This window comes from Chlamydotis macqueenii, chromosome 5, assembly GCF_036417535.1.
Source record: "Chlamydotis macqueenii isolate bChlMac1 chromosome 5, bChlMac1.mat, whole genome shotgun sequence".
Taxonomy (NCBI): domain Eukaryota; kingdom Metazoa; phylum Chordata; class Aves; order Otidiformes; family Otididae; genus Chlamydotis; species Chlamydotis macqueenii.
The window spans coordinates 40,227,119-40,254,611 of NC_141560.1; the positions used below are offsets into that span (position 1 = coordinate 40,227,119).

General features: G+C 38.5%; 1 protein-coding gene across 5 annotated transcripts; it reads left to right on the top strand.

Moving 5' to 3' along the window:
- Nucleotides 1-455: 455 nt before the first annotated feature.
- PSEN1 (presenilin 1) lies at nucleotides 456-27,269 on the top strand. 5 transcript variants are annotated; one of them, XM_086748329.1, is made up of 12 exons: nucleotides 456-486; nucleotides 3,056-3,199; nucleotides 5,042-5,080; nucleotides 7,883-8,139; nucleotides 9,438-9,579; nucleotides 13,070-13,137; nucleotides 14,901-15,121; nucleotides 17,376-17,474; nucleotides 18,762-18,848; nucleotides 19,675-19,848; nucleotides 22,694-22,812; nucleotides 23,104-27,269. In XM_086748329.1, the coding sequence occupies exons 2-12, from the start codon at nucleotides 3,116-3,118 to the stop codon at nucleotides 23,257-23,259; spliced, it is 1,446 nt and encodes a 481-aa protein (XP_086604455.1). In that variant the 5' UTR covers nucleotides 456-486; nucleotides 3,056-3,115; the 3' UTR covers nucleotides 23,260-27,269. The 5 variants fall into 5 exon arrangements, with proteins under 5 accessions (XP_086604455.1, XP_086604452.1, XP_086604453.1 ...); XM_086748326.1 differs by lacking the exon at nucleotides 5,042-5,080; XM_086748327.1 differs by lacking the exons at nucleotides 456-486; nucleotides 5,042-5,080 and adding an exon at nucleotides 855-1,015.
- The last annotated feature ends 224 nt before the right edge of the window (nucleotides 27,270-27,493 follow it).

Consider the following 27,493-nt stretch of genomic DNA (forward strand, 5'->3'; position numbering starts at 1 on the left):
AACATATGTGAAATACAACATCTGTTTTAAACACGCAGAATTACATGGTGTCTCAATAGATTTTACTTATTTAATATTTAGAATGATTACATGTGTCATATTATTTCCCGTATGTTAGTAACCCAATTAGGTTATGCATTTTAAAAAAAGAATTATGTTTACCCATCAAATGTCATGGATAGCAAGGTAAGTTTCAAGTTTGAAATTGCCTTCCTTTCCTCCGCAGATGAGTCACAGCTCACTACAGGCTTCTTGAAAAGATGCCACATTGACTTAAGTTTTAATATTGATTTTTATCTTGAAATGCAAGGATCCCTTCAAGTTATTTTGATAATGCTTTTTTGTTGGGACCGCGGGCCACTGGGGGCCCGGCGCCTCGGAAGTGAGATGGCGGCGGAGGGCGGGGCGCGGGCCGGAAGCGAGGGGGGTGCTGGGCTGCAGGGCGGAGAGGAACCGGTGGCGGAGCCCGCGGGAGGGGCCGTGCAGGTCGGTCCGTCAGCGGCCGCGCGTGGGGGGCCGGGGCAGCCCCGGGCACGCCGCCGCCGATCTCGAGGCGAGCGCGGGTCGCGGCTGCCCGCGGGGCCGAGACGGGCAGCGTGTGGGGCGCGGGGCCGGTGCGCTGCGCCAGCCGGAGCCGGGCCAGGGGCGCCCCGCAGGCCGGGGGGCGGCGGGGCCGGGCCGGGCCAGGCTATTGGCCTTGAGGACCGCCGGGTCCGGCGTTGGTGCGAGCCCAGCGCCACGGGGCCGGGACCGGGGCGGGGTCCCTGCCCGCTCCAGCGGCCGGGCGGAGCGGGGCTGCGGCAGGTCAGGCTGTGCTCGGCCCGGGGAGCCGAGGAGGCCGAGCGGGGGCCCGACCCTCAGCCCCAGCGCCGCGGGGGCCCTCCCAGAAGCCCCCTCGCCTGGCCTGGGACCCCCTGCCGGTTCGCCTGCGGCCAGGGGGAGGCAGAACTTTTTAGACAGACTGTTCTAATATTAACAGCTTCATTAGAAAAAAGTCTTGCCGAGCCCCCTTTGGGTAAAAATTTGTGTCTCTTTAGGCACAGCTCGTCTCTAGATTTCGTTCGTTTACAATGAAGTTTTAAACTTGGGAGTGCTCATTTATTTAAAAATAGAAAATAAAGCTGTTCGGGAGGACCTCCTGAATCCATTTTCTGAGCCTTTGACTTTTCAAAAGGGATTATTCTAACAAACTATAGGTTTTGAGGCCTGTTGAACACTGTCATTCAAGCTTCGGCGCAACTCTTCTGTCTGTTTCTCCTCCCTGTCCTCAGTTTCCCTCTGCACCTCAGTAGCTGTTTGTTGTTTTTTTTTTTGTTTGGAGAGTTTTTTTGTGATTTTCTTTACCAGTCTTTAAATATGATTTTGAAGATTGGTGTTTCTGTGTTGGCCTTTTTTTTTTTTCTTTCTCCTGTAATGTAGTAGAACTTTAACATGCTCCTTTGTGAAAAACCTTGTTCTGATACTCCACATTTGGATAAAAATACTCAACTTTTTCCACTGTGGGGGCCCTGTCACTGAGAGTTTTTGCCAATAGCAGCCTTAAAACAACATTGTTTATATTCAGTAGCCCAACCAAAGAATTAGAGCAAAAACTTTAAAAGTAAATGCAATGTAATGCCTATTTATTTTCATCTAGTCTTGCATTTCATTGTATTTAAAATTAGAGTGCTTTATTCTTAATTACAAACATGGAAGAGAGCCATTCTAGTGAATACTACATTGTCTTTCTTTTTCCAAATAATTTGCATGTTCCCCCTAGATTTCTTCAATTGGTGTTGCCTCCTAATGGCTCTTTAGCGTAAGCTATGTCCCTGCTGAGGTTGGTAAGCATTGCACACTGGTCTTGTAAGAGATATATTTATTTCTAAAGAGAAACATCATCTGCATCTCAGTATGTATGGAAAAAAAGTGTAACTCCCTCTTTAAGTAAGACGCTGTCTTTCAGCACTTGCAGCGTGCTGCTGCCAGAAGTGAGAGGCCTTGCTTTGTGATGTCCTCCCATGTATTAATTTTTTAAGATACCTCCATGCATTAGTTGATGATATTAAAACAGCAGAAAAATATTGTTTTATTCTCCTGGATTTGTTTTCTTCAATTTTAGTAAGTAAAATCTACTGTAAAGAGGAATGATGAGTGCTGGAGTTGGCACAAGGTAGGAGCAGGAGCCACTTGGGATGGAAGTGGGGACTGGCAGTCCACCCTTGTGGCAGTGATTTATTCACTTCTCTATGTTTTGTGTAACCAAGCCAGTGATTTATCTAGGCCTACTCATTGTTTCTTAAAATTATGGGGTTTTTTTCTGAAACTTACTTAACTACATCACCCTTCTTCCTCTTTCTCCAATATTGCTTTATCCTCCTTTGTTATGGAGCACATGGTTTATTCATTTTTGCGTAGGAAAATGTTAGCATGTGATTTTTTTTTTTTTTTCTTTAATGGAAGAATGTATAAAGCTGTTACAGGCTTACATATGACATGTTTATGTACGTTTAGCTGATATGTAAAACCTATGGCTAGGGGAAATGAATGCGCATTAGTTCTGGAGGCTCAGCTGAAATACTGTTTCGTGCAGTTCTTGGTTGCTCTTAGGGCATTACAGTATTAAAGATATATGCAGATTTTAAATAATCAAGTGTAACTCAGTCATCCTTGCTTGAAGAGTCCCCTTGAGCTCATCAGCAATCCAAAACCGAACAACTTGGAGCAATTGTTCTCAGCTGAGATAAAAACATAAAAGTTGTGCTCTGAGCAAGCATGCAGTGCTTCTCATTTGTTACACAGGAAGGAATGGAGAACTGTTTTGAATGATTTGTTTGTTGCTGGCTTGCTTCCGTGGCTGATGAACTAATTTGATAATGCCTAGATGCTCTTATTTTTATGCTGGAAAATCCCTATTATGACATGTTAGTAAAGATGTGATACAGTTTGGTATCATGGTGTAGACAGAAAATGGTTATCTTTGGTCTGTGTGAACTCTGAACGCTGGGGTAGGGAGGGGATGGAGAATTTGGTCATATGAGAACAAAGGCTTTTTACACACTTTTTCTCCTTTCAGCATCTCGGGAGGAAAGATACATTTTGTGTAGAAATAATCGACTGCAAGAGGACAGCCCCAATGACAGAACTGTCTGCACATTTACCCCAGTTTCAGCATGGACAGCTGACAGAAAACTTCCCTGATAACCACCTCAGCAACACTGTATGTAATAAACAATTTCATTTCCTGGTAGCAGTTGAATCAGAATGAATAATGAGCGTGGATGAAAATACAGTTCAGAACTCTAGAAATCTGTTTGTTTGGAGTAGTTTTCTGTATCTGAATTGTTGTGATAAGCAGTGCTGAAAGAAATATTCTGTAAAATATCTAACATTCTAAACTCGTTTTTGTGTATACATAAGATTTCTCCCATTTAAAGTGGTGTTGGAGTGACCAAGCCCTCAAGAAAAATAAGTAAATGAGATGGGATGCTCCTGTGTCAAACACTGACCTTTAAAGGATTTAGTGAGCTCTCTGGATCTAGCCTGGCTGTGGTCTGCTTGATTCACAGGTTTCTCAGTCACAGAGTGAATTTTAGTCTAGGTAGAGCTTGAAGCCTGAATTTTGTAGTTGCTGTTGCTAGAGGACTACTCGTATGCAGGAAGAGCAGCACTGTTGTGTTTTACTTGTGAATAATTGTCAAGGCGCTTTCAGGGTTCTTGAGGTTTTAGCGGGGCGGGGGAGCTCAACCATAAAGTTCTGTACGATTGCTTTGAAAGACCTAAGCGCATGATTGTTGCTAAAACTGTACTCTTTGTACTGCATGTGTTTTGATAAAACTCAGTTTAGATTATCTACTTGGGTGTGGTGCTAAGGCTCTTGGATTTGTCATGCCCAGTTCTTTGTTCCTGCTACAGCTCTTGAATATCAGGTTTCCTTGTGACACAGAAATACTCTTGTGAGGCTAGGCTGCTTTTAGCCATGTTTATGGCAGTGATGCAAGAGAATATTTTGATCCCTGCTCTAACTCTTCTAGACAATCCAGCAGTTTCAGTACAATTTTGAAAAATCCTTATCTTTAGCAGGATGCTGATCTGAGATGTATAAGTAAAAATACAAAACGTTTGAAAATTTATTTTTAAATTAAGCAGTCTGACTTAAGACCTTAGTGATTATAGAAACTGTTAATAAAAATAGAAATCAAAAGCTTTCCTATTGCATCCTTTGTGCTTTTCCTTCTGATGAAATGAAAAAGGTTTCATTTCATCTTGGACAGCTGAGAGATTAAATTTCAGTGAACACTTCTGCCAGATTAAAAAGGCAGAGCTCAGCAATAAGTTGTGGGCTCACCATCCTTACAGATAACTTGGTGATGCTCCTTCCGAGCAACACGGGATGAATGGTTCTGTTTACTTCTCACTAACAGACTGTACTGATGAATAGCTACTGCTTGTGCTCTTGCTTTCCGTGTTTAAGTGTAACTCTAGATGTAGTGTCAATGCTTAGTTGTAACGGTTTTTCTCCCCTGCACACATCCGCTTTCTTTTTGTACATATGTACAAAAATCCTTTCCTGCTTAAGTATATCTGGCTTCTGTGGCTAACAGTCAGCATGTGAAATCACTGTAAGTACTATAATTTGCCATCTCTTCTTCCAGTCGCACACCAAGAGTTCAGCCCAGTCTTCAATATCTGTCGCTGCATGGTGACCTTTAAACATTAGTAGTGAGAACTAGTGAAGTCTGTGCCTAATATCAGGGAAGGGGATCTGCTCCTAATGTATAAATCTGGATTTAATACATAAAAACTTTTAATCAAATGTGCTAGTTTTTTATCTCTTGGTTCAGGGGCATTGCTCTGGGTTTGCTATTAACTATTTTCCTGATAGGAAAAAAACACTATCATTTGCTTTTTGATATTGTTCTTTCACCTGAAAGCGCGTTGTTCGTAACTTACATTTACTTACGGTGTTACAACAGGTGTTACTGACTTTTTAGCTTCAGAATTTTCACTTTTAACTATGTCTGAGGAAGGTGAAGAGTCTATACCTTTGCTTCCACTTCAGCAAGAGTCCATGGCCTCTGCTCTGTTTAATACTGATCAGGTAGGATATGAGTGCACTTTGTTCTTTTAAGCAGTGGGGCATGCGCATGTCACTTCTAGCTACGCTTTAGTAGCCTGAAAGGACAACTTTTTTCCTAGTTTTAACAGCAAATGAGAGAATAACTCTAAAACTCTTTTGATTGCTGATCTGGTTTTCATGCACTGTGTTTTAATATGTAAAGGCATTTTGTGATTGTATCTTTCTTCCTAGCCAGTGACGGGAATAAAATGACACATATTGGTCTAATTTCTTTAATTTTTCTCTTTATGTTTGATTTTGCAGTTTTTTGTAGTGATGTGCTAATTAATCGGGCTTTTTCTCTGGCTGTTTTTGTGTTTGCTTTGCAAAGCTGTAGATTTTTGTTTTACTTTTTGTATTTCTGTCCCTTAGACAGGAGTAAGTGCTCTGTCATGCAGGACTGCTCTTACAGAGAGAGCAACGTATTCTGCAAGTGTGCAGAAACCTGAATACTAGATCTGCTTTACTTGTGAAGTGTTCCAAGGCTCTGATCATCTCCAATATAGTGTTACTTATTATCATCTTAGGCAGTTTATTTAGACAGATAAGCTGCTTGTTGTCTTGTTGTAGGCTGAGAAACAGTATTTTCACTATCAAAGTGAAAAACGCTACCTTTGAGCTGAGTTCTCTACAGAAAGAGGCTCAGTTGCAGCCAGCATTTCAGAATAATTAAACATGATCTCTTTATTTGCATTCTCCCATATTCCTCTTTCTATCTGACCTTCAGTAATTGTATGTGAGAACTTTATACAAAATGCGAAGTGATTTATAGTGCATCTTTCATCTAATAAGAAGTAATATTGAACCTAAAATCTTTTTCAGGACATACTGTAAGGTAATAATACTAAATTCAAATTAAGGTTAAAACCTTAATTCTAAAAATCTAGTTGCCTGCTAGTTTTAGTTGTTTAATTAAGACAGTTGTATATATTTTTTTCTTTTCCTCCCCTTATATTCAGTTTCCTTTTTAAAAAATAAAGCAAATTTTCTTAGAGGATGGTTCTTGAAGCCCTACAGAGCTTGATCCTGAGGGTACTACAAAAAAAAAAAGGAGTAAACAGGCAAAGCATTTGTTGTGTATTCTTACTTTGTAATGCTTGTAAAAGCAGATTTTTCATGAGTTGAGGAAGTTGTAAAGCTTCAGCCAAGGTTTTAGCAGTGTTAGTGTTTGCAGTTCAAAGTCCGGGGACTCGTACTCCTTAATCACTGAAGAGCTTTTGAAAACCCCTCTATGAGTTCCTGAGTGTGTACTTAATATCTTATCTTTTCTGAGGGTGGGACTGGGAAAATGCTGTATTAAAAATCTCCAGAATTACTATTGACTTATTGAAAAACTGCAGTGAGTTAATGAGATACAGTTATGTTTGGAAATGCCATTAAGAACAGATAGTGAGGCTTTAGCATTGCATGCTTAAGGCAAAAATTACCTGTCTAAGAGTACTTAAACAGAAATTAATTAGGTTATTTTAAATGCCCTATCTTATGTCTAGAGCAATTTTACTAAAACTGAGTGATATTTTAAAGGTATTGCAAAAGGTATCTTCCTTCACTTTATTGTACATTTTAATCTAAAGCTGCTTTAGTGCACTTACTCAAACTGGATGGTTTATAAATGATGTAATTCTGAAGAAATGAGATTCATTTTGTAAGGAATAAAAAAATCTTTGTGTTACATTTATGTTAAACCTCTTGAGGGAATGGGAACAGTGTGACATTGACTTTGGACATAGTAATACAGTAAAAAAAGAGTAGTTTGTATGAACTGTTGTGTTTTAGGGCTTGTTTAGAGTGACTGGTGAAACATAGCTCACTCTTCTGTTCCGTTCTCTGTATGTGCACACAGTATATAGAAGGCTGAATGCCCCATGCTGATCTGGCTTCTTGGACAGGGGCAAAAGGTTTGTGACAGTTTGAGTGCAGGCTGGATCATTTACTTGTAGGTGGTGTTCCCAGTTTGGTTTTTTTGCTTATGGTTAATCTTAATTCCATTGAAAATTTACCTCTGTCTTCGTGTTTGAATTATACTCTTGATGTTTCATGCAGCAGAATCAGGAAGGCTAGGAGACTTTTTCATAGTGACAAGAGTGGTGGAATTTCTTCAATGTCAGTGAAAGGATGTGGCAGTAGTATCCTTGGGAGAGAAAGAATCTGCACACTTAGCTCATTGCGCTATAAGTTTGGGATCAAATCTCAGTATAAAGACTGAGAATTACCTGAGTTTGATCACCATTTCTGTGTCATTTTTCTTGCTAAAAATGTGGGAACGCAATACCTCATGAAATTCCATTTTAATTTGTATTCTATTTAGTGTACTGCATGGGACTAACATGGTAGGGAAAGTGGAAATTTTCTTGGGATTTGGGTCATGTCTGTTTGGCGTTGTTTCTGGGAACAGATATAGTTAATTCTTGTCAAACTATGAGTAATCTACTGTCATACACCCTTGTATCCGCTGTAGTTTGGACCAAGGGAAAAAGCTGTCTGTCCTTATTTAGCTTTTTAAAATTCTGTTTAAGGGAAAGGTGACATAGGCTGTTAGATGCAATAGCCTAGTTTCAGCTGCTGCTGTTTTTAATATAAATGCTTCTAGCATAACCCTGTGCTCCCATTGTTTTGGTAACTATGTGATGCAGTTAATTACTGCTGTTTCGGGCCTTGCTGCAGCAAGTGTTCTTGACAGTAAATATTAATTCACACATTTCCCTCTTGAGATCATCTTTAGCTTAGGATACAAGAATATGATTGTGGATAGTGGCTGAGGAAACTATATTTTATGTGTTGCAGAATGACAACAGCGAAAGACGTCGCCATGATAATAGTGAGCGCAGAAGAAATGACAATCCTGAGTCTGAGACCAACGGACAACCACAAAACAACATTCAGCAAGTGGTGGAACAAGATGAAGAAGAAGATGAGGAGCTGACACTGAAATATGGGGCAAAACACGTGATTATGTTGTTTGTACCTGTCACACTTTGCATGGTGGTCGTAGTTGCAACCATCAAGTCTGTCAGCTTTTATACACGCAAGGATGGACAGCTGTATGTATCAATTTTTTTCTCTTATCTTTTCAATGGACTCAGATAATTTTATTTAATATCTGTTTCTTCAGGAGTCGAATTCAAGCAGGGAACTCCCTCTTGTCTTCCTTTTCCCCTGCACCCACCCAAAGATAGTTTTGTTTTATACCTTCCAGAAAGCAGGCTCTGTATTTGTGGTGCTATTGACATTTGTTGGCTGTCTGGTGAGCAGTTGGGAAAACATCTTGGCTGTTAGTGCTTGATTCAAATCCTAGTCTTCGTTTTAATACTTCGTTGTGCCCTGTAGTGTTTAGAAAATAAACTCAATCCTGAGACAAAGCCATTTCAGTTGTACTCTGTTACAATACAAAGATTTTTGAAAAGGAAAAGACCTTCTAATTTAAATTAAGTATGCCAAGTTCTGGTTTGCCTGTGCTGTTTGATAACGGAATTCAAATGCAAGAGGAAGATAGCTTTATGAGGCTCACTTCTGTTGAAGTTACAGATATTTCCCTGGCAGATTTCCTGTATAGATTTTTTTTTTTTCTCCCCAAAAAAAATATTAATAGTGGGGAAAAAAAAAAACAAGTGAAAGCTATTTGAGAGAAAGGAGACAAAGGAAGAACACTGAGCCTGTCAAAACCTGCGGCAAATCAGTTTAAGTGTTCCACTGTGAAAATGTTTAGACAAAATGATTCAAAGTGTGTTTGGCTTTGAAATGTTTGTGTAATATAAACTTGTCATAAAATGTTTCAATAAAACACTAAGTTCTTTTTCACTATCAAAGTTGTTGATCAAATAATTATTTTTCTTGAGATTTTAGTTATGGTAAGTGTTCTCTTCCCCCCTGCCTTCCCCATAAGGATGTGTTTTTTCCCCCCAGGTGTGTTTGTTTCTTTCAGGAAAAGAGGGTTGAGCGCACATTGTTTTGTTGAAGTCCCTGGGGAAGGTTTCGCTGGAAGTCCACTAGATGGTGCGCTCGCACAGGCCCAGCCGCAGTGGCAGTCGAACGACCCGCAGCGTCTGCGTGGTTGTACCAGGCAGCGGGGAGTTCTGGTTTTTGTTTGTTTTGCAAAGTAGAAAATAGTAGTAATCGAATAATATAGGAAAGGCAAGTCTTCTAAGGAATTTTTTTTTTTTAATTAACAATTCCCTGATATGATACTGCGCTGTTTTTGAGATTTTGCTGAAGTAGAAAATAGCTGCTGCTTTTACAGCTCTGAATTGGAAGATTACTGCAATTTCATTTGATGTTGGCCTCACATACCAGAAATATCTGTGCATTCAGTGGCATTTCAGTTGACTCTTTGTTGTTGTAGCATCTACACTCCTTTCACAGAAGAGACAGAGACAGTAGGACAGAGAGCCCTGAATTCAATTCTCAACGCCGCTATCATGATCAGCGTTATCATTGTCATGACGATACTCCTGGTTGTGCTTTACAAGTACAGGTGCTACAAGGTGAGTATAAATATAATTGACTTGAGTAATTGTGCTAGTTTTATTTATTAGTACAGATTATCAAGAATGGAACGAAATGAAGGGTTATCAGGGATAAGTGAGCAAAAGTAGTAGAACTAGTGATTCAATTAACTATTTCAATTTTGTGGCTTCTGTTCCTTTGACTCAATGGGGAGGCAGAGGCCCAGTGCTAACACTGCTGGCTGTTTTGTCAGTTAGAATTAGGGTGGAATTGCTTCCTGTCCCTGTGAAATGTAAATGTACCATGTACTGAAATCTTCCTGTGGTCGAGAATTACAAAGTACAGACCTGGTCCTACAATTTGAAATCTATTCAGGACTTCAGGGGCTTTCCAAGGGCTCCCCTCTCCCCACCCTGCCCCCAAGTATAGAAGTCTCCCAGTGTTGTGATGTGTGCATGGCTGTACATGCCAGGCAATATCCTTATAGCAAACACAGAGACTCTTAAGGCTCTTTTGTGAAAGACTTCAATTATATAATGATGTAACCTCAGCAAGTCCAGGCTTAGCATAAATAATTGCAATGTCACCTGCCTGGGAGGAGTTGTTTATGAAGATTCCTGGTTGTCTTATGACCCATTTGACAAGACTTGGCATAATAAAATTTCCCAGCATGCAGCCAGCACCTTGAATCTGTTTCATAGTTGTGAAACAGACAGTAGGATCCGTGCACTGGCACAAAACTTTGCTCCGCTTTATTTTGTTTTCAAGGAGGGAAAATATTTTTGGTCTTCATGGCTATGGGTAAAACCCCTTTACAATGTACCTGTGGAGTGACTGGGGAAATTATTTTTGCCTGGATCTGCGTACAGCTTGGAATAGTATTTTTTAAAGTATGGACCTTCTCTTTTATCACACTGTGGTGTTAAATCTGAAGTGACAAAGTTTTGCTTTTAAACTGTTAATTCTGTTCTTTCTAATGAAATCAAATAACTGATGCACTTCAACGAGGTTCCTTGGCAACCAGTGGGTTCTCAGATGCTGAAGGCATCATCTAGTTTGTACTAAGCTTTTCACATTTATGGCTTCCCTCCTGACCTTACAAAGCACTGCACATTCTCCTCACAAAAATAATTGTTGTTTAATCATTCTAATTTTTTAGTACAACAGAGATTTTCTCTAGTTATATTTGATGCTAATTAAAATAAATAATTAACTTATTTTTAGAGTAGCTAACAGTATTTCTATGCTGCTGTACCAGAATGCTGTAAAATGTAGTTACCTGTCCATTGAATTCAATTTTACATACAGTTTTATATGTAGAATGTAGTCTAGATTACAGGGAATGGAACTTAATGTTAGGCCTCCAGCTGGTAGTGGTAATTTGCTTATCTTCACAATATTTTTGTCTGAAAACTCCTTTGAAGAAAGGAAATACTATTTCAGCTTTACTGCTGTTAGTTTCCTATGTATCTCCTGTACGTGGCAAGTTAAGCATGGTTCTGATTCTAACTCCTAAACCTAACCAGAAACAGCATCTTCAAAGTTGGCTCTATTCGACTAGCTTTTCTTTTTAATATATTTTATTATTCTCTGTGTTCTTCATTGTTTTAGTCTGTCTAACCAAAATCTGGTTGCTGCAGCTCGTTTTAATTCTCTGCATTCTACATTCCTTAGCTTTTATTCAAGTTGTAGCAGACGAAGCAGACTCTGTACCAGCAGTCAATTGAAGTTGAAGCTGTTGTCAAATTAAGAATCAAGGTTTTTTTAATTAAAAAGCAACAAACCTGACGTGGCATGCTGCTAGAGAAACACTGGCCAGAACTTACAGGAAATACTTTGGAAAAATGACTTGTATGAAAAGAGGCCGGTGATCTGGAAAATGCTATAGCAAATGAGATACATACTGAGAATAAAACAAACATCTGTGTAAAAGGCCAATTTATGTCAGCTCTTGAAACTACCTCCTTTAGTACTGTTGACAGTAATTATGCAACGTGTGTGTAAACATTTGCTGCACCCCAGCCTTGGTGTTTGTTATTGTTAGCATTTTACTCTTTACTAGAATGAAACATTATTATTACATTATTTTCTTAAATGGTAAGAAAGTTTAAGAGCTTATACTAGAAACAAAAGAACTACAGATAGAAGTCATGTTATTAAAAGAAATTACACAACTTTATTTGCCATTTTCTTAATATGCTTTCAACAAGTTTTACAGAGAAATAAAATTACTCTGTTGGGTCACTACTTAGGTATAGGTAGCTTTACAAGTTGTTTGAAAATTTGATTCTGTTTCAGGTACCTATTAGTCTTCAGCTTTAGTATGGCTTTTTTGCCCCACTTGCTGTGAGTGGTGACAGTTTGATGGACAGAGATAGATTGACAGTTTTCCTGTAGCATCTTTACAGGCACCATGCTTATTGCATGTGGGAAGTTCTTAAGGCTTTTTGAGAATACACTGGTGAATACGGAAAGCCAATCTTTTAAATTCACTTTTGCAAATTATTTTAAAAACTGTAACATAAGATGCATTCTACTACACATCTTTCAGAAGAAGAGAAATAAATAACACAATTTCTAAACAGTTTGTGAATACTTTGGTCTAGTGTATGTATATAGCTATGTAACCAGTTAATTTTCCACTAAGGATGTGTATTCAGGGGAGGATTTCTTATGCAGCTTGAATTTCTATATTATTGCTTCTGACTGGTTATCTACGTGCAATATTGAGTCTAGTTTTATATATAAGATTCTGTGCTGGGAATTTGTCAAATACATGTTTCATTCTTAATTCGGAGATTACCAGAGTTAAAAGGCTCTTCAGTCTTGATTTTTAATTTTGCACAGGATTATACAAGAGCGGTATACACTTTCATCAGTGCAAAGTCTGAGTGCCTGTCATTCCCATATATTTAAATATATGCATGTCCCTGCAGAGTACAACCCTGAACTATTTTTTGTTAAATTGTTGGGCATGTATATCTGCTCTCATATCAAAATTGGGGATTATGTGTATAGATGTTTGATAGAGAATACAGAAATCCTTATATAGTCATTCATGGGTGACATGCTAATTCTGTATTCCAACAGATAAGCACTGAATGTTTTTCTGTGTTCCAGCATTTAATTCTGTAACCGTATTCTGAAAATTATTTGGAATCCAAGCAGGCTTTTTAACTGCAGAAAATCATATTTTCCATCTCTGTTAATGCTGGATACTTCTGCTATATTATAGTGCCACTGTTATCAAAATGGCCTAAAAATATACAAACAGTAGTTTTTGTTGTATAGAACCTCTATTGAAAGACCACAAAGCACTTAAAATTCATAAATGCAAATTAAAATACAATAATGTGTATAGACTAAATATGAATTTAGCAACAACCAAAGACAGACATCTGGATATCATGTCCTTCCTTTAATCAAAAGAGAAAATAACCTTAAAAGCATTTTTAATTAGATAGTGACTTTAAAATATCAAATCTAAAAAAAAAAAATCTGTATCGATATCTTTTTTTTTTTTTCCAGGTGATCCATGGCTGGCTTATAATTTCTTCTCTTTTGCTGCTTTTCTTTTTCTCATTCATCTACCTGGGGTAAGTTGACTAAAGTATTAGTATTCTAGTTTTCATGTATCACTTTGTGTGTGTATTTATTTTAGAACTAGCCCTTGAATCTTAAGCAAGAACGATAGCGAGTAAGCTATTGCAATATTTTTGGTTTTATACAGGTTTGTAGAGTACACATAAGAGAGAGATATTTGGGGTTTTATAGTGCGTCTGATACTGTACAGGAGCCGTCCATCACATAGGCATCACTGGAATAAGCTATCTTCCATGGAATATTAGCTGTCTTCCAACCAAATGTTAGCTTATGCTGTTAGTATAACTTCTAACAACTTAATATTTCACAGCCAGATGGCTCAAGGGGAGTTGTTTACGTTATGGTTTTGGTGGTAAGCTATATACACAAAGGCTGTTTGCATGGGAGTGGCAGAAAAGAATCAGCTGAAAAGAGTCTGCTCTCTCACCAAAATATATTCAGTGTTTGTCTTTTCAAATCCAGAAGCACGCCTTTATCCAGACATCAAGAAAAGTTGTACATGGTACTCAGTATTCTCTAAAACAAGCTATCTGACCAGGGTTTGTAATTAGAGATATGCCATGAAATTATTACAGTGTGTATATTTTTGTACTGCTAATGACAGATACACTTCTCTTTGAAGAAGCTTATTTAATTTGGTCTCCAGGGGGAGAAAATGGTGTTCAGTCTCTAATCTTTGCCAAAAGTGATCTGTGATGCCCTTTTTTGGTCAGTATTTTCTCTAACCTTAATAATGACTTTTGTAATACAAGGCAGTGTGTGCTGCACAAGTGCAGTGCAAACTGGGTGGAAACAAGTTGCCAGGCTCACTTTTTTTGGGTTTGAGTTGGAGCTGGCACTCTTCCATGAGTGTATGTGAGTAGAGGGACTGAAAGCTTTCCTGACACTCTGCTTTTCTTCATCTGTTCCTGCTGCCTCACAGCAGTGCTGGCTTCCTTTTGCGGAAGTGAGGAGAGAGTTTGTAGACCAATTATATGTGATGGCAGTAAGGGGCATCCTGTTAACACTGTCCATCTCAAAGGTGAGCTAACAACTAGGGAAGACAAATTTCCTGGAGGAAAGTATCATGTAAATTATTAAGTCCTTAGTGGCTTGATGAGTTGCTAGCGGCAGAATCTGCAAACAGCCATCACAGCCATTTCTTCCTTGGGTTAGTGGAAATCACCTGTGACTTGCTGAAGACACATTTGTCTATTTTGATGTATTAGTTACTGACAATCTTATTTAGTTTATAAAATTTGGTGTGACAGAGTGGCACGGTTCATCCAAAAAAAAAGCTTTTTACTTCAGAGTTTGTCACGAAGAATACAACAGAATAACTGTGTATCTCTTACTTTGAAGTTAGCAAAGTGTTTCCATTCCACAGGCAGCAGGTAGGTAGAAAAATATGTTTGCATGCATTTAAAGATCCATTAAAACGTCAAAATTCTTGTTCTTCTGATTTTTAAAAATCATGAACATAATCCAAATGACTGGCTTTGCAGTAATGTCCTTTCCTGTCAGTTTCTACTTTGAGAAGGAAATAGAATATTAATGAAAATTTTCAGAAAGGTGAAAGAGTTGCTGTGAAAAAAACACGGGTAAAATTATCCCCTTTGTGAAAAGTAGTTAAGTACTAATTGGAGGTAGAATTTTTAATTTGTGCCACTACATTGAGTATGAAAATTAAAATATATATGTACTGAAGCTTGCACCTGTAACTTGTTTCCATTGTTTTAAACAAATGCAGTTCATATTCTTTTCTATTTTTTTTTAGTGAGGTTTTTAAGACTTATAACGTCGCCATGGACTACATTACGGTGGCACTCATAATCTGGAACTTCGGTGTTGTGGGAATGATTTGTATTCATTGGAAGGGTCCACTTCGGCTCCAGCAAGCATATCTCATTATGATAAGCGCTCTCATGGCTTTGGTGTTCATTAAGTACCTTCCTGAATGGACTGCATGGCTTATCCTGGCTGTCATTTCAGTCTATGGTAAGGGGGGCAAGGCATAGTAACAGATACTACGGTGGGAATTTCTTCTGGTCACTGACTTCTTGTTTTCCATTTGTTTGCCTAGACCTTAAAAAAGAAAAAGAGGGGCAGGGGTTGTCAACCAAAGCAGTGGTTAAGATCATTACAGACTTCAGAAATAAGATCATGACCTAAGCGGAGATCAGTCCCTAAGGGCTTTGTGTGACTGTGTGATGCCATCTTCCTTCATATTTTTTGAACTTTCTGGATTCTTTGGGGAGGAAAATTGAAGTAATTTGAGAAAGGAGGAGATGAGAGACCTATGTTGACATTTTGATTTCTTCTATGAAGGCAGAGAGCTTTTGGTTTCTCATTTTTTTCCCAAGAATCTTTGGAAGCTATTGTATGTTCAGAATTTAGGAGCTTGTTGTTTGAGTACAGTCCCATACAAGTATAGATTTGCTCAACCTACACGTTGCTCAAATTTGTGGACATAGGAAAAACACCCCGATCCATGCCTAATAAAATAATGAGAAGGAGGCAAGGAAGGATTAAAGGCAGTTTTCGTGGCTCAAAGTAGTTTTACTTTTAGAAGGATATAGTTGTGAGATCCATTTCCTTGATTTTTTTTTTTTTTTAATAAAAAGAAAAAACATTTAAGTTATGGCATATTACACTTTTTCAGAAGGATGACTGAAAGATACCTGGATGTAGTTTTTTCATAGAGCTTTAGGGGGCACTGGATCACTCTATCCCAGATATTGATTTAGTTCCCAGGCGGGGCTAAAATCCAGTTACTTAGACATAATTAAAACATTACAGCTAGGAGCATCCATGAAGATGTGCTCATAACTTGATTTTTTTTTTTTTTTTTTAAGCATGTAAGTGTGATGAATGTGTATTCTGAAAGTCACCAATAATGATAAAGAATGTGTCCAGTTGTAGAAGTGTGGGGGTAAATAAGATGTGCTTCTTTTTTTCAGTAGGTCAGTCTACTCCTTAGGTGTCCTCTTCCTTCAGAGAGAAGAAAAATGTCCCTGCTATGTATGCTCATGGATCTTAAGAAAACCTTCCAATCCCTCTTCCAATCCCCCCTTCCCCACTTCCACCCTTCATATGACTGGAACAAATCTGAGTATTCCAAGCATTCAGCCTTCATTCAGTGATTACAAAACAAAATTACTCTTCACATCATATTCATTGCTTGTTTAGAGTAAAGGGGAGGTAAGTTTCAAAGCCTATGACCCCATGCTAAGATTTCTTCACTTGAGCAGGACCAACAATGGTGTTAGGGCAGTTAGCTCAGGTGCAGGAGGACTGCTCTCTGCAACATACAGCTCCTGACAAGTAAGTAACTTCTTTCAGTGTCAGATTTTGTTTCAAGTGAATTAAAGACATGCAGTGAGTGAACAACTGCAAAAGACAGCGGCAAGGTTAATATGTAAATGGTCCAACTTTCTGCCCAAGTATGCAAGACAAGGGAAAAGTAGCTGAGGTTGGTTGTGGAGTTGCAGATTTCATTAACAAACCATCAACATTCAGGCGAGAAAGCAAATGGAGTATCTCATAGATCAATTTTTCTTAATGCTGTGCTTTGCTCTGTATGAGTAACTTGTGCAGTCATCCTGTTTTGTATATGATTGCTTTTCAGTTCATTTTTAGTTGTTCACTTGGTGTTGTGGGAAGCAACAAAAAGCTGCTTCTTTTTCTTAAGCTAAATATGCTTTGAACACCTCTCAGATCTTTGCAAACATGGCATTTTTCCACAATGCTTAACAAACCTGTTTTTTTCTCTTCACATGCACGTTCACTTTTTTTCCTGTTTTAAGTGAGAATAAATTGGCAGTCATGCCTAGTTCATAAAAGTTATGTAAGCCTCACTTACCTGTTGTCTTTAAATTTGTTTTAGCTTTAAACTTGAGTTAAGAAAAGCTTTGATAATAGAAAGCAAGCTTGGATATTTCCAAGGTGCTAGTTGAATAGTAGCTTTTGTGAATTACTTGCTTTCAAGTTGCAAATCGACATACAGACACGGATACGTTTGCAGTTGCATAACATCTTAAGTGAGGAACATTACAGTTTTGAAAATCTGTATGCATATTACAGTAATATGTAAAAGAGGTTGTAAAACTGAGAATATTAAAAAGCATTCCTGTAGGATACTGACTTGTGACCAATGGCTCTCTTAGAAGTCTATGTTCAGGGTAGCATTTTATCTTACTAGCATTCTCTAAGTGTCTACAGTGATCTAAGATCTGTTTGCTCTTCCTTCCAGATTTGGTTGCTGTCCTATGCCCTAAAGGTCCTCTTCGTATGCTAGTTGAAACAGCTCAAGAGAGAAATGAAACTCTCTTCCCGGCACTTATTTACTCCTGTAAGTATATTTCATTAAATACTTACGTTAAATACTTACAATCACCTGCTCAACTGAAGTGATTATTCTCATTTTTCTCTGTTTTAATGTGTGCTTGTCAGCTGTAATTCTTAGCCTGTTTACTTGGGCCTCAGTTTTGTCACTGTTGACTCAAAAATGTGGAACATCATCTGGGTAAGATCTTTCAAGATAAAAACCAGCATGTTCTGTTATAAAATACAAACAGGTAAAATGGTAATACATCTTGTTTTGGCCAAAGTAGTATGTCATTAGGCTGTGAATCAAGCCTATTCAAAGGGAGTGCTTGTTTTTAGAAAATATTTATCAGCTTTCAGTGCTTAAATAACCTGTGTGTTAATGGAAGGAAAGGGAGAAAATGCCAGGAAGAGATTCATTTACAGAAATATTTTCTCCAGGGCTTGTCTTTTTTCCTATGTTGTTTCTCCCCGCAGTTACGAAAAATAACCTGTTGAATGCAGATTGCTGTTGTGACCTGTGTATCAATTAGTACATAATTCCACTGTTTCTGAAATTCTCTGTTGCTAGTCAGAATCATATGGATAAACAGTGAAATAGATTAATTGTAAATCATTATGCCTGTAAAGCAGGAATTGTGTTGTAGACTGGCTGATTCAGGGTCAAGTTTACAGTAGAGAAAGGGGAAAGTTTCTTTATCTGTCACTCTTGCTATGTTTTACTGATACTACTGATAGCTACCTGTTGTTCTGTTTTGTGGGAGGAGAGGTTAATGCTGAGAAACCGCGAACTTGAATTAAAATACACCATTTAAGTGTGACAACATTTTATTACTTCCAGATTGGAGAATTCTTGGTGATGGTGGAGGCAGAGAACAATTATCTTTGCAGATACTACCTCTGAATTGAAGTTACCTCAGTACCAATCTTAATAGATCTTTTCACTTGAAGATAAAATAACTGATTGATGGAAAAAAAGTAAAGAAAGTGTTGATTCAGATTTTCAGAGTAGGCCTCATGTATAGAAGTAATTTCTCTGGCAACAGGTGTTGCAATTTTTTTCAATATTTAGTAAGAATAAAACGTGTTTACCAAATTCTGTAAATGCGTGTTGTAGCTGGTACTGGCTTTGTTCCACATATTACTCTGCTTTAATGAGGGTAAAATTGCCTGTTGCAAAAGATAGTTGTATCAAGGGGGATGGGGGAGGGGAGAAGGAAAAGAATGGATTGATGCCAGCACTATCTCAGAATTGCATATATCTGAGGGTGTGATTAGCTATGCTGTCTTCTTGGTTTTTTTTTTTTAATAGCAACAATGATATGGCTAGTGAACATGGCTGAGGAAGATCCAGAAGCCCAACGGAAAGCTTCCAAAAACTCAAATTATGATAAACAAGGTGAGTTTTTCTTTGACAAGCCTTTATATTGTGATTCTATTGGATACTTGTTTATGTCCTGGTTGCTGTAGAAGAGTGAAAGCATGGAGACCTTATTAGGAATTATTAATCTGTCAAGACTTCAAAAATTGCTCGCTTATTATGCAGTTAATGTTCTTGCATTTGTTTTTCTGGGATCCAGGATGTTGGTGGTGAAGTGACTCTCAATAGACAACTATTGACTGGCCTTAATTGCTTGTCAAATTTGGGATGATATGGTATAATGCTAATTCATTTATATTTGTATTAAACAGAAATGTGTCTAGCCCTCTTGGCTGTGCAGCAAGCATTTAAAAACATGGAGTTTGTTTGTTTACATATATTATTAAAGCAGAGCAGACTTTCTGAATTTAACGTGCTTGGAGGGCTATATCTATATGTAACGTTCAGTAAGTTTTCTGTTTTACTGGAAAGCTAAGCTGTCAATACTGTCTAAAGAAGCTAATGAAATATTAGATGACAGTTTATTCCTTAAACTGTTATCTTTAAATTAGGTCACCACAGAACTTCCACTCTGTTATATCGAAATAGTCCTGAACACTAGGACTTGAGTGCAGCTTGTCAGTGCTGTGACTGCAGAGTGCGCATTGACTTCTGATTGTTTAAATAAGTATTAAAATCCTAAGTGAGAATGTCTTGTAATGGTGTGTGCCAATGTTAGATATTGCTAAATATTATGGAATACCTCTTGTTTCCTCATTCTTCTATGATCTTACATATGGAGAGATTATAATATTTTAGAAGGCATGTTTTTGAAATAGATCTTAAATGCCTTTCGTCCTTTGAGCTCCAGCAAACCAGACTCAAAATGAAGATGCTGAAGCAGATGATGGTGGCTTTAGTCGGGAATGGCAGCAACAAAGGGACAATAGAATAGGACCCATTGAATCAACGCCTGAATCGCGTGCTGCTGTTCAGGCTCTACCCAGTAACTCTCAAACCAGTGAAGACCCCGAAGAACGTGAGTATGGAATATTGTGTCTGAAAGACGTAGTAAATTTGAAGCTAGTTAGTTTTAGCCTTAGTCATTGTGACTGCATGGATATAGTAGGCTGTGAGCTAATAGCAAGCTGAAGAGCTGCCCTTGCTCATGGTCAGTAGAGACATGCGCCATAGAAATAGATGGAGTTGCTTTTTGGTAGCTTTTGGTTTTGCTGCAGGAGTGAGTAATATTGGCCAAACTGGTCTTCAGTTTGATACACAAACTCAAAACTTTAATAGCACAAGCTGCTTTTGGAGCATTATACAGTCAGTTGCATTAGCTTCTGTCCTTTTAAAACCTAATTGGAGACTGAAATGAATGCAGAATGCCATGGGCTTATTTTTCTCTAGCATCTTAGAATAGAATCATAGAGTCATAGAATGGTTAGGGTTGGAAGGGACCTTTAAAGGTCATCTAGTCCAACCCCCCTGCAAGGAACAGGGACATCCCCGACTAGATCAGGTTGCTCAGAGCCTCATCCAGCCTGCCCTTGAACGTTTCCAGGGATGGGGCATCCACCACCTCTCTGGGCAACCTGTTCCAGTGTTCTACCACCCTCAGTGTAAAACATTTTTTTCCTAATATCTAATCTAAATCTACCTCCCTGTATTTTAAAACCATTACCCCTTGTCCTGTCACAACAGGCCCTACTGAAGAGTTTCTCCCTGTCTTTCCTTTAGGCCCCCTTGAGGTACTGGAAGACCACTATAAGGTCTCCCTGGAGCCTCCTTTTCTCCAGGCTTAACAGCCCCAATTCTCTCAGCCTGACCTCATAGGAAAGGTGATCCAGTCCTCTGATCATCTTCGTGGCCCTCCTCTGGACCCTCTCCAACTGGTCCATGTTCTTCCTATGTTGGGGGCTCCAGAGCTGGACACAGTACCCCAGGTGGGGTCTCACCAGGGCAGAGTAGAGGGGGAGAATCATCTCCCTCGACCTGCTGGCCACGCTCCTCTTGATGCAACCCAGGATGCGGTTGGCCTTCTGGGCTGCAAGCAGGCATTGCCGACTCATGTTGAGTCCTTCTCCTCAGGGCTGCTCTCAATCCATTCCCCGCCCAGCCTGTATTTGTGCCTGGGATTGCCCTGACCCATGTGCAGGACCTTGCACTTGGCCTTGTTGAGGGTCATGAGGTTCTCACAGGCCAACTTCTCCAGCCTGTCAAGGTCCCTCCCTTCCAGTGTGTTGATGGCACCACACAACTTGGTGTCGTTGGCAAACTTGCTGAGGTACAGTACCTTTGGAGAGCACGTGACATCAATACTCAGATATATGCTTTAACAGGCTGTGATTTCCAGTTGGAGTTTAAGCTGGTATTAGATTTGCAAAGTTGTAAATAAATTAGGATCTGCCTGTCTAATAAACTGCTCTCTCCATATGATGCTGCCATATTTAGCAGGTGCAACTGCTTCCATTGATTCTCAGGTGCTCCTCTGTTTAAAAATAGACTTCTACTTTAAGAACAGTTTTAGAATTTACTTTGTCCCCTAAATTCCAAATTCAGCGTGTGTTGCAAATCCATTTTTATTTCTAGAGCTTAGAAAAATGACATTAAGATGCAAAATTTTAGGAATTGGGCTATTTTAGTTAGTTAGCTGGTTAACTAAAACCCCTGTCTGGCCAGACAAATAATTTTCTCCTTCCTGTATTCCTGCAGCAAATAGTAATGACAGATGTGCAGTGATCCAGTCAGACTTGTCAGCCAGTGTAAGCTTACTAAAGTTTGGAGCAGCTTATTAGAAACTTGGAGAGTTCGCTTGTGTGGAAAGAGTTGTCTAGCAGCTGCCTTTGCTTATTGTTCTGCCATGCTGAAAGCAAGCATCCAAGTTTTATTTCTGCAGTTGAAGGGTGTTTTAGTGCTGAATGCACTGTTCTAGAACATATATCGGAGGCCTCCTGAAAGAGAGTAGAGTTACCTTTTAAAAATTCTTTTTCTCCTTTTTTTTTTTTTCTCCTTTTCTCCTTTTTTCTGCCAGTGATCAACTAGGCATACACCTCTTTTGATGCTCTGAGTTCCTCTTAAAATTCTAAAGTGAGTTTTGGGCTAGTCTGTAATCAGATGACAGAGTAAATGATAGACCAAATGAAAACAGCTGATGACCTGGTGTTGGTTTCTCTGACTTAGTATCTTGAACTCAGAAAGTGAACTGGCATTCAGGAAATCTTCATTATTTTGTTTGCAGAAGTAACTGAGTATTATGCTCCCAGAGCTGTTGCTAAGGTGGTAGTTACTATTTAAAAGAATAAGACATTAACTCATTAGTTTTCCTAAATTTCTCATCTTGGACTAAATATGTTGTGTTTTTGCCTCTGTGATGTACTGTGTAATTACACATAAGTGCTTTTTAGAACTACCTTGGTAAGAATTTGGTAGGAAATTTTGCTGGTTATAGGTTTCTAACTGCCAAATAAAATATTATCTGCAAGTGACTTATTTGTTTTCCCCCTCCCTGAGCCAGCTTAAAGGAATTGTTCTTCAATATTCTGTTGAATCACACGTGACAATCAAAAGTGGACATCCCCTCAACAAATATAATTACAAATATCTGAGTTTGTACATACAAATGCAGTATATACAGAAGACTAGGAATACAGGAAAATCCTGATTATAGGACTGATTGAGTGGTGTAATGTTCCTAAGCCATCTTGTTTCACAAGAGTTTTTCTTTACCACTTGATTCAGGAGTCGTACTAGTTTTGAAAATGTTCTGATTAGCAGATCTTGTTAATGCTTATTGTAGACCTGTATTATTCTCTGACAATTACTGATATGTAATATTAGTAGACTGTCTGATATTTGATGCTGCCATATATTCACTTTTGCAGGAGGAGTAAAGCTAGGTTTAGGAGACTTCATTTTCTACAGTGTTCTTGTTGGCAAAGCCTCTGCAACAGCAAGTGGGGACTGGAATACAACTTTAGCATGTTTTGTAGCCATATTAATTGTGAGTATAATGTGATATGATAATGGAGAGTTTCTATTGCTCATCAGGGATAAAGTCATAACTGCTACGTTTTTGATTTGTAATTCTTTTATTTGGTGGCCTGACTGAAAACTGATGAGGGCTTCAGCTGGGATTTTCCTTGACTGCATCCATCACTTATGCCTTTAGTTTAGGAATACATTAACTGTATCTTGTATTTCTGTGGGGTTAGTGTTTATATATATATATATATAATCTTTTGCTAGTTCCCTAATTTCTCCCTATGTTTTTTTTTGTTTTTCTTCCCCTCAGGGTCTGTGCCTTACACTTCTGCTTCTTGCCATCTTTAAGAAGGCTTTACCAGCGCTTCCAATCTCCATAACTTTTGGGCTAGTTTTTTACTTTGCTACAGACAACTTGGTGCAACCCTTTATGGACCAGCTAGCGTTCCATCAGTTTTATATCTAGCACACTTGATGCTGGTACTCTATGGATATTTGTAGCAAATCTGGGAGGAAGAAAAATGTTTTTCCCTCAGTTCTCAAGTGAGACTGAAGTTTAATACTCAAGATTCCAAGCCTGAATCATTACAACTTCCTCTGATGTTTTGTTTTGTTTGTTTGTTTTTTTTTTTTCCTGAGACAACTGCTGCACTGGGCACCATATGAATTTTCCTGTGTGAAAGTGGCTTCTTCCTGATGGCTGGTCTAAACCAGGTGCTATTGTATCAGAGGTAATCTGATATACATATCTCTGGTAAGGACCACCTGTGTTAAAATTGCTAATGCTTCCACCAGCAATGTGATCTCTTACCACAGGTTGATTATTTTCACAGCATTAAGGGTGCTCAGGACTTCCTTGATGTTAACAGAGGAAGCTGACAAGTCACATGGAACTTATCCCTCTAACTGCTGGAAGAGAGAGCACCTAATTCAGACTTCTTCAGCAGTGATTTTTTGACAGCGGAGGCCTGACTCTGCATTGTGTACCGAGGAAGGACTTTGTAGCAATTCGACAAAGGGAGAAAGTACTGTCACTCTAAGAGTGCTCCACCACTTCATAGCCTCTGTGCCTGAGTGTGCTTGGTTTAGTAAATTTTAAAGCTTTCCCTCCCCACCCCCACCCCACCGGAACTAGAGTCTGTTCTCAGTTTTAATACTTTGTATCCTCAAGCATGGAGTGCATCTTCTGTACACCTGCTCCAGTTTATGTAGCTACTTAGACTTGGGCTGAATTATTTTACGTTAGCGGATCGTAAGGTCCTATTTTGGATCTTAGATTCTAAAATGTTAATAAACTACATTAAAAAGCAGTTTCAGGACTTACTCTTTGTGCTCTTGCAAATCATTTTGCTAGAACACCATTTCAAACTGCCCTGTGTTTGAGAACAGTCACTAACAGCATGGACTGCATTGTTGGTATGTGTTCCTTTTATTGAAATTCTTACGAAGTAAGTAGACATTTGCAACAATCCCAGATGGAGTTTAGCTTGTGAGATCTAGATGCCAAAGTGCTATTAGTAGCACTTTAATGCATCACTGAAATTTTTATCTTCAAAAATGCTGTTTACAGTTCTGTTGACCTGAAGTATTGGTCACTCAATCGTCTAACACCTCAGGTTGGGCAGGGATTTATTGTTTTTCATGCAGTATCTTTATTGATGAGTATACTTAAGTTAGGTGAGACATTACTTAATGTTGCCAAGAAGCAAAATTAGTGGCCCTCTTTTCACTTTAATTACCTCTCCTGTGAGGAAAAGAAGACTAGAGAAATGAAAGACAAGTCAAAATCACTGAAAAGGAAATACGAGATTTTGAACTTCTCACAAGAAAAAGAATCTATCCTAACCTTAAAACTACTAAACTCTGTTTTCTTCATTTGAAAAAACTCATTTATGAATAATCGCTTGGAAATTAGACTTGTGTGAGATGAAGGTGTTTTTTCCATAGGCTCTTACTCTGTACAAGTTATTTTTTTCTGAGGGAGGCATAGGGAGTGGATACTGTTGATGGGCATTCCATTCTATTTGCATATTGATAGTGGAGTCCTTGCCAAGTAGAACAACTGTCAAAATCTTGACGCAAACTCCTTTTACCCTTTTTCTGGGGCTTTGTTTCAGTGCCTGTAGATTCAAAGGACTGAGACATCTCAGATGCTCACCAACCATTGCTCAAGTAAGGGAAGAAAGGCTGTGATGTATAAATCTGCTTTTAAACCAAGAAAGGCTTACTTTGATTGTCATTGGAAATGTCTGTCTCTTTCCCAGTATGACTTGCTAACTGTAGTGTTAGCATTTACATTTACATAAAATATATTATCTCCTGTAAAGTACTTTTGTTCATCTCATTTATGTGCGGTTTCATCGTGATAGCATTAATAAAGTAACCATATCAAAATTGCTTACACTGACTTTTCAAGTCAAACTTGCTTGTTTTCTCTAGCTTAAGTCACTGTTCCATGTTTTACTGCAATGAAGCCTAACTTAAAACAGGCTTTTGGTTTTGTTTTGGTTTGGTTTTTTTTTTTACAAGATTTTTAATTTGTGTTATATTGTTGTAATTTGTCTCTTTCCTGAGCATTATATCTTAAGAAAATTCCCTTGTGTGTTTTATTGGGCATCCTAACTGTTGTTTCATTGTATAGAACGGGTTTGCTAAGCGGTGGTATGGCTAGCATCTGTTTGCATATCTGAGCCGACTCTCAGTTAAGAGTTGTTACTTAAGTGCAGCAGTTATCTTTATTGCTTGTTTTTTGGCTTAAATATGCACCATGCGAGCACTTGCTCCATTAAGATTTGCTTTAGAATCCGTAGAAATACACAAAAGTATTTCCACGTACTTGAATGGGTGTTGGATGTAGAACCCAAGAAAGAGCTCAGAATTGTCAAAGCACTAAATTGCCAGTCTTCCGCTCTCCAGAGCTGCTTCTGCTATCCTGAAGTTTTCATTTATGAGGTAGCGTGGAGTTACAGTTGTGGAGACTATAGAATTTATATTCACAGAAACTGTTCAATTTTATGTATTTGAATCTCAAAATAAATTCAAATGGGAAATCTGCTTTCCAAGCTCAGGCCAATATATGTTAAAGTACACTACTTATTACCAAGTCTTATGTACACCTTCGAAAACCACGATGAAATTGTCTAGACTTGCCCTCTTATGCTAAGTCATGGTAGCTTATGTTCGAGATGAGATCTTGCAACTAAAGATCATCTCAATAAGATTCAGTTGAGAATAGTTTGTGCTTGCATCTGGGTTGTTACTACATTAGTGTGACGGTTGTGTTACTTTTCTCTCCTTTGTCTTAAAACACCAACCTAATTTGAGATCGTGAACCATTTCGGCTTGATTAGCTTGGTATAACTGAAAGGCTTCTGATATGTAGCCTGCATTTTTGAGAAAGTTTTTGTTATTATTACATTAGTATGTTAATGGCAGCATATTAGACTGTAGCTCTAAAAGAACTATTGTGTAACCCTAGTCGCTGGATTCATCTCTTGTGCCCAAGCAGACTGACTGGTAACCGTTGTGTGACTGTTTCAGCAGTTGTACTTTGAAACTGGTGTCACAACAGGTTTCTCTCCCCTTTCAGCTTACATCAATGATTAGTCTCCTTCTTTGGCTAAACCTCAAATAAATGAGAAAACATAATACTGAGTTACAGGTTTGCCTAAAACCCAGCCACTTTGATTTCTCCTTTTTATGTGTTGGGGGATTTAATCCAGAGCAAAAAGCCTTCTTACAGCAAAAGTGTATGATGCTGTCATATCTATGTATGGCTGTTATGGTGGCACTCAAAATCAGGTGTCATCTCTGTGAGGTGAGTCTTGAAGGTACACACTTGATGTTGCAACACATTCAGAATAATTCTGACTGGGCAGATGATGACCTCTTTGAGCTGAATAATCAAGGGCTGTGCTCCACTAAAAATGGCTGTTCTCAATGTACAAACCAGACCCTGACTTCAGGCATAGGAGACTGGTGCTTCTTGGATATATATGTATATATTGCTACCTGAAGAGATGTAGATATAGATTATATGCACTCTGGGTCTGTAGGAGATAACTGCTGCCATTAGAGCAGTCAAGAATTAAATATGCAGGAGTAAATTTGGGGTGGACAGTACTGTATGAAGAAACTTCTCAAAATGCTTTATTTAACAAAAAAAACCCAACAAACTTCTAGCAACAATGCTGTTGAAATTAGTTTAATAGACTGTGGAACATGTCTGCACTGTGATTGCATCTCAGTGGTAACTTCTTCATTGGGAACACTGAAACATGAACTAGAATCGAATTCTTTTACACTCAAAGCATTTGCTGTTTTCTTTTTTACAAACACTGGTTTGTACATAATCTGAATTGAATGTGAATGTTTTTTAAACACTTTTCCGGTTCTTGATAAGATACAGTTTTGATAGATATTGCAAATTTTCCTGTATTTGTCTAATTATTAAAATAAAAATTGCATGGATCCTGACTTGACTTGCCTTTACTATATTATTTTAAAGCCATCACTTAAAGCTGTTGGAGGCCTAAACTCTGCAGCTATTTTTAGTCAACATTTAATGAGTAAGATTCCTGTCTTTAAGACAATTAAGTAGCTGCTTTATTTCCTGGAGGAATGGCTTCAAACTGTTTTCTGTAGAAGTTCTTTCTTCTAAAAGCTACTTTTTCTGTTTGTTTGTCACTCATCAAGGAGTC

Excerpts from the sequence above, each read along its gene's own strand:
- PSEN1 (XM_086748329.1), top strand. The coding sequence starts at position 3,116 with ATGACAGAACTGTCTGCACATTTACCCCAGTTTCAGCATGGACAGCTG. Across the intron at positions 3,200-5,041 it reads ATAACCACCTCAGCAACACT|CAAGAGTCCATGGCCTCTGC; the intron begins GTATGTAATAAA and ends CTTCCACTTCAG. Across the intron at positions 8,140-9,437 it reads ACACGCAAGGATGGACAGCT|CATCTACACTCCTTTCACAG; the intron begins GTATGTATCAAT and ends TTGTTGTTGTAG.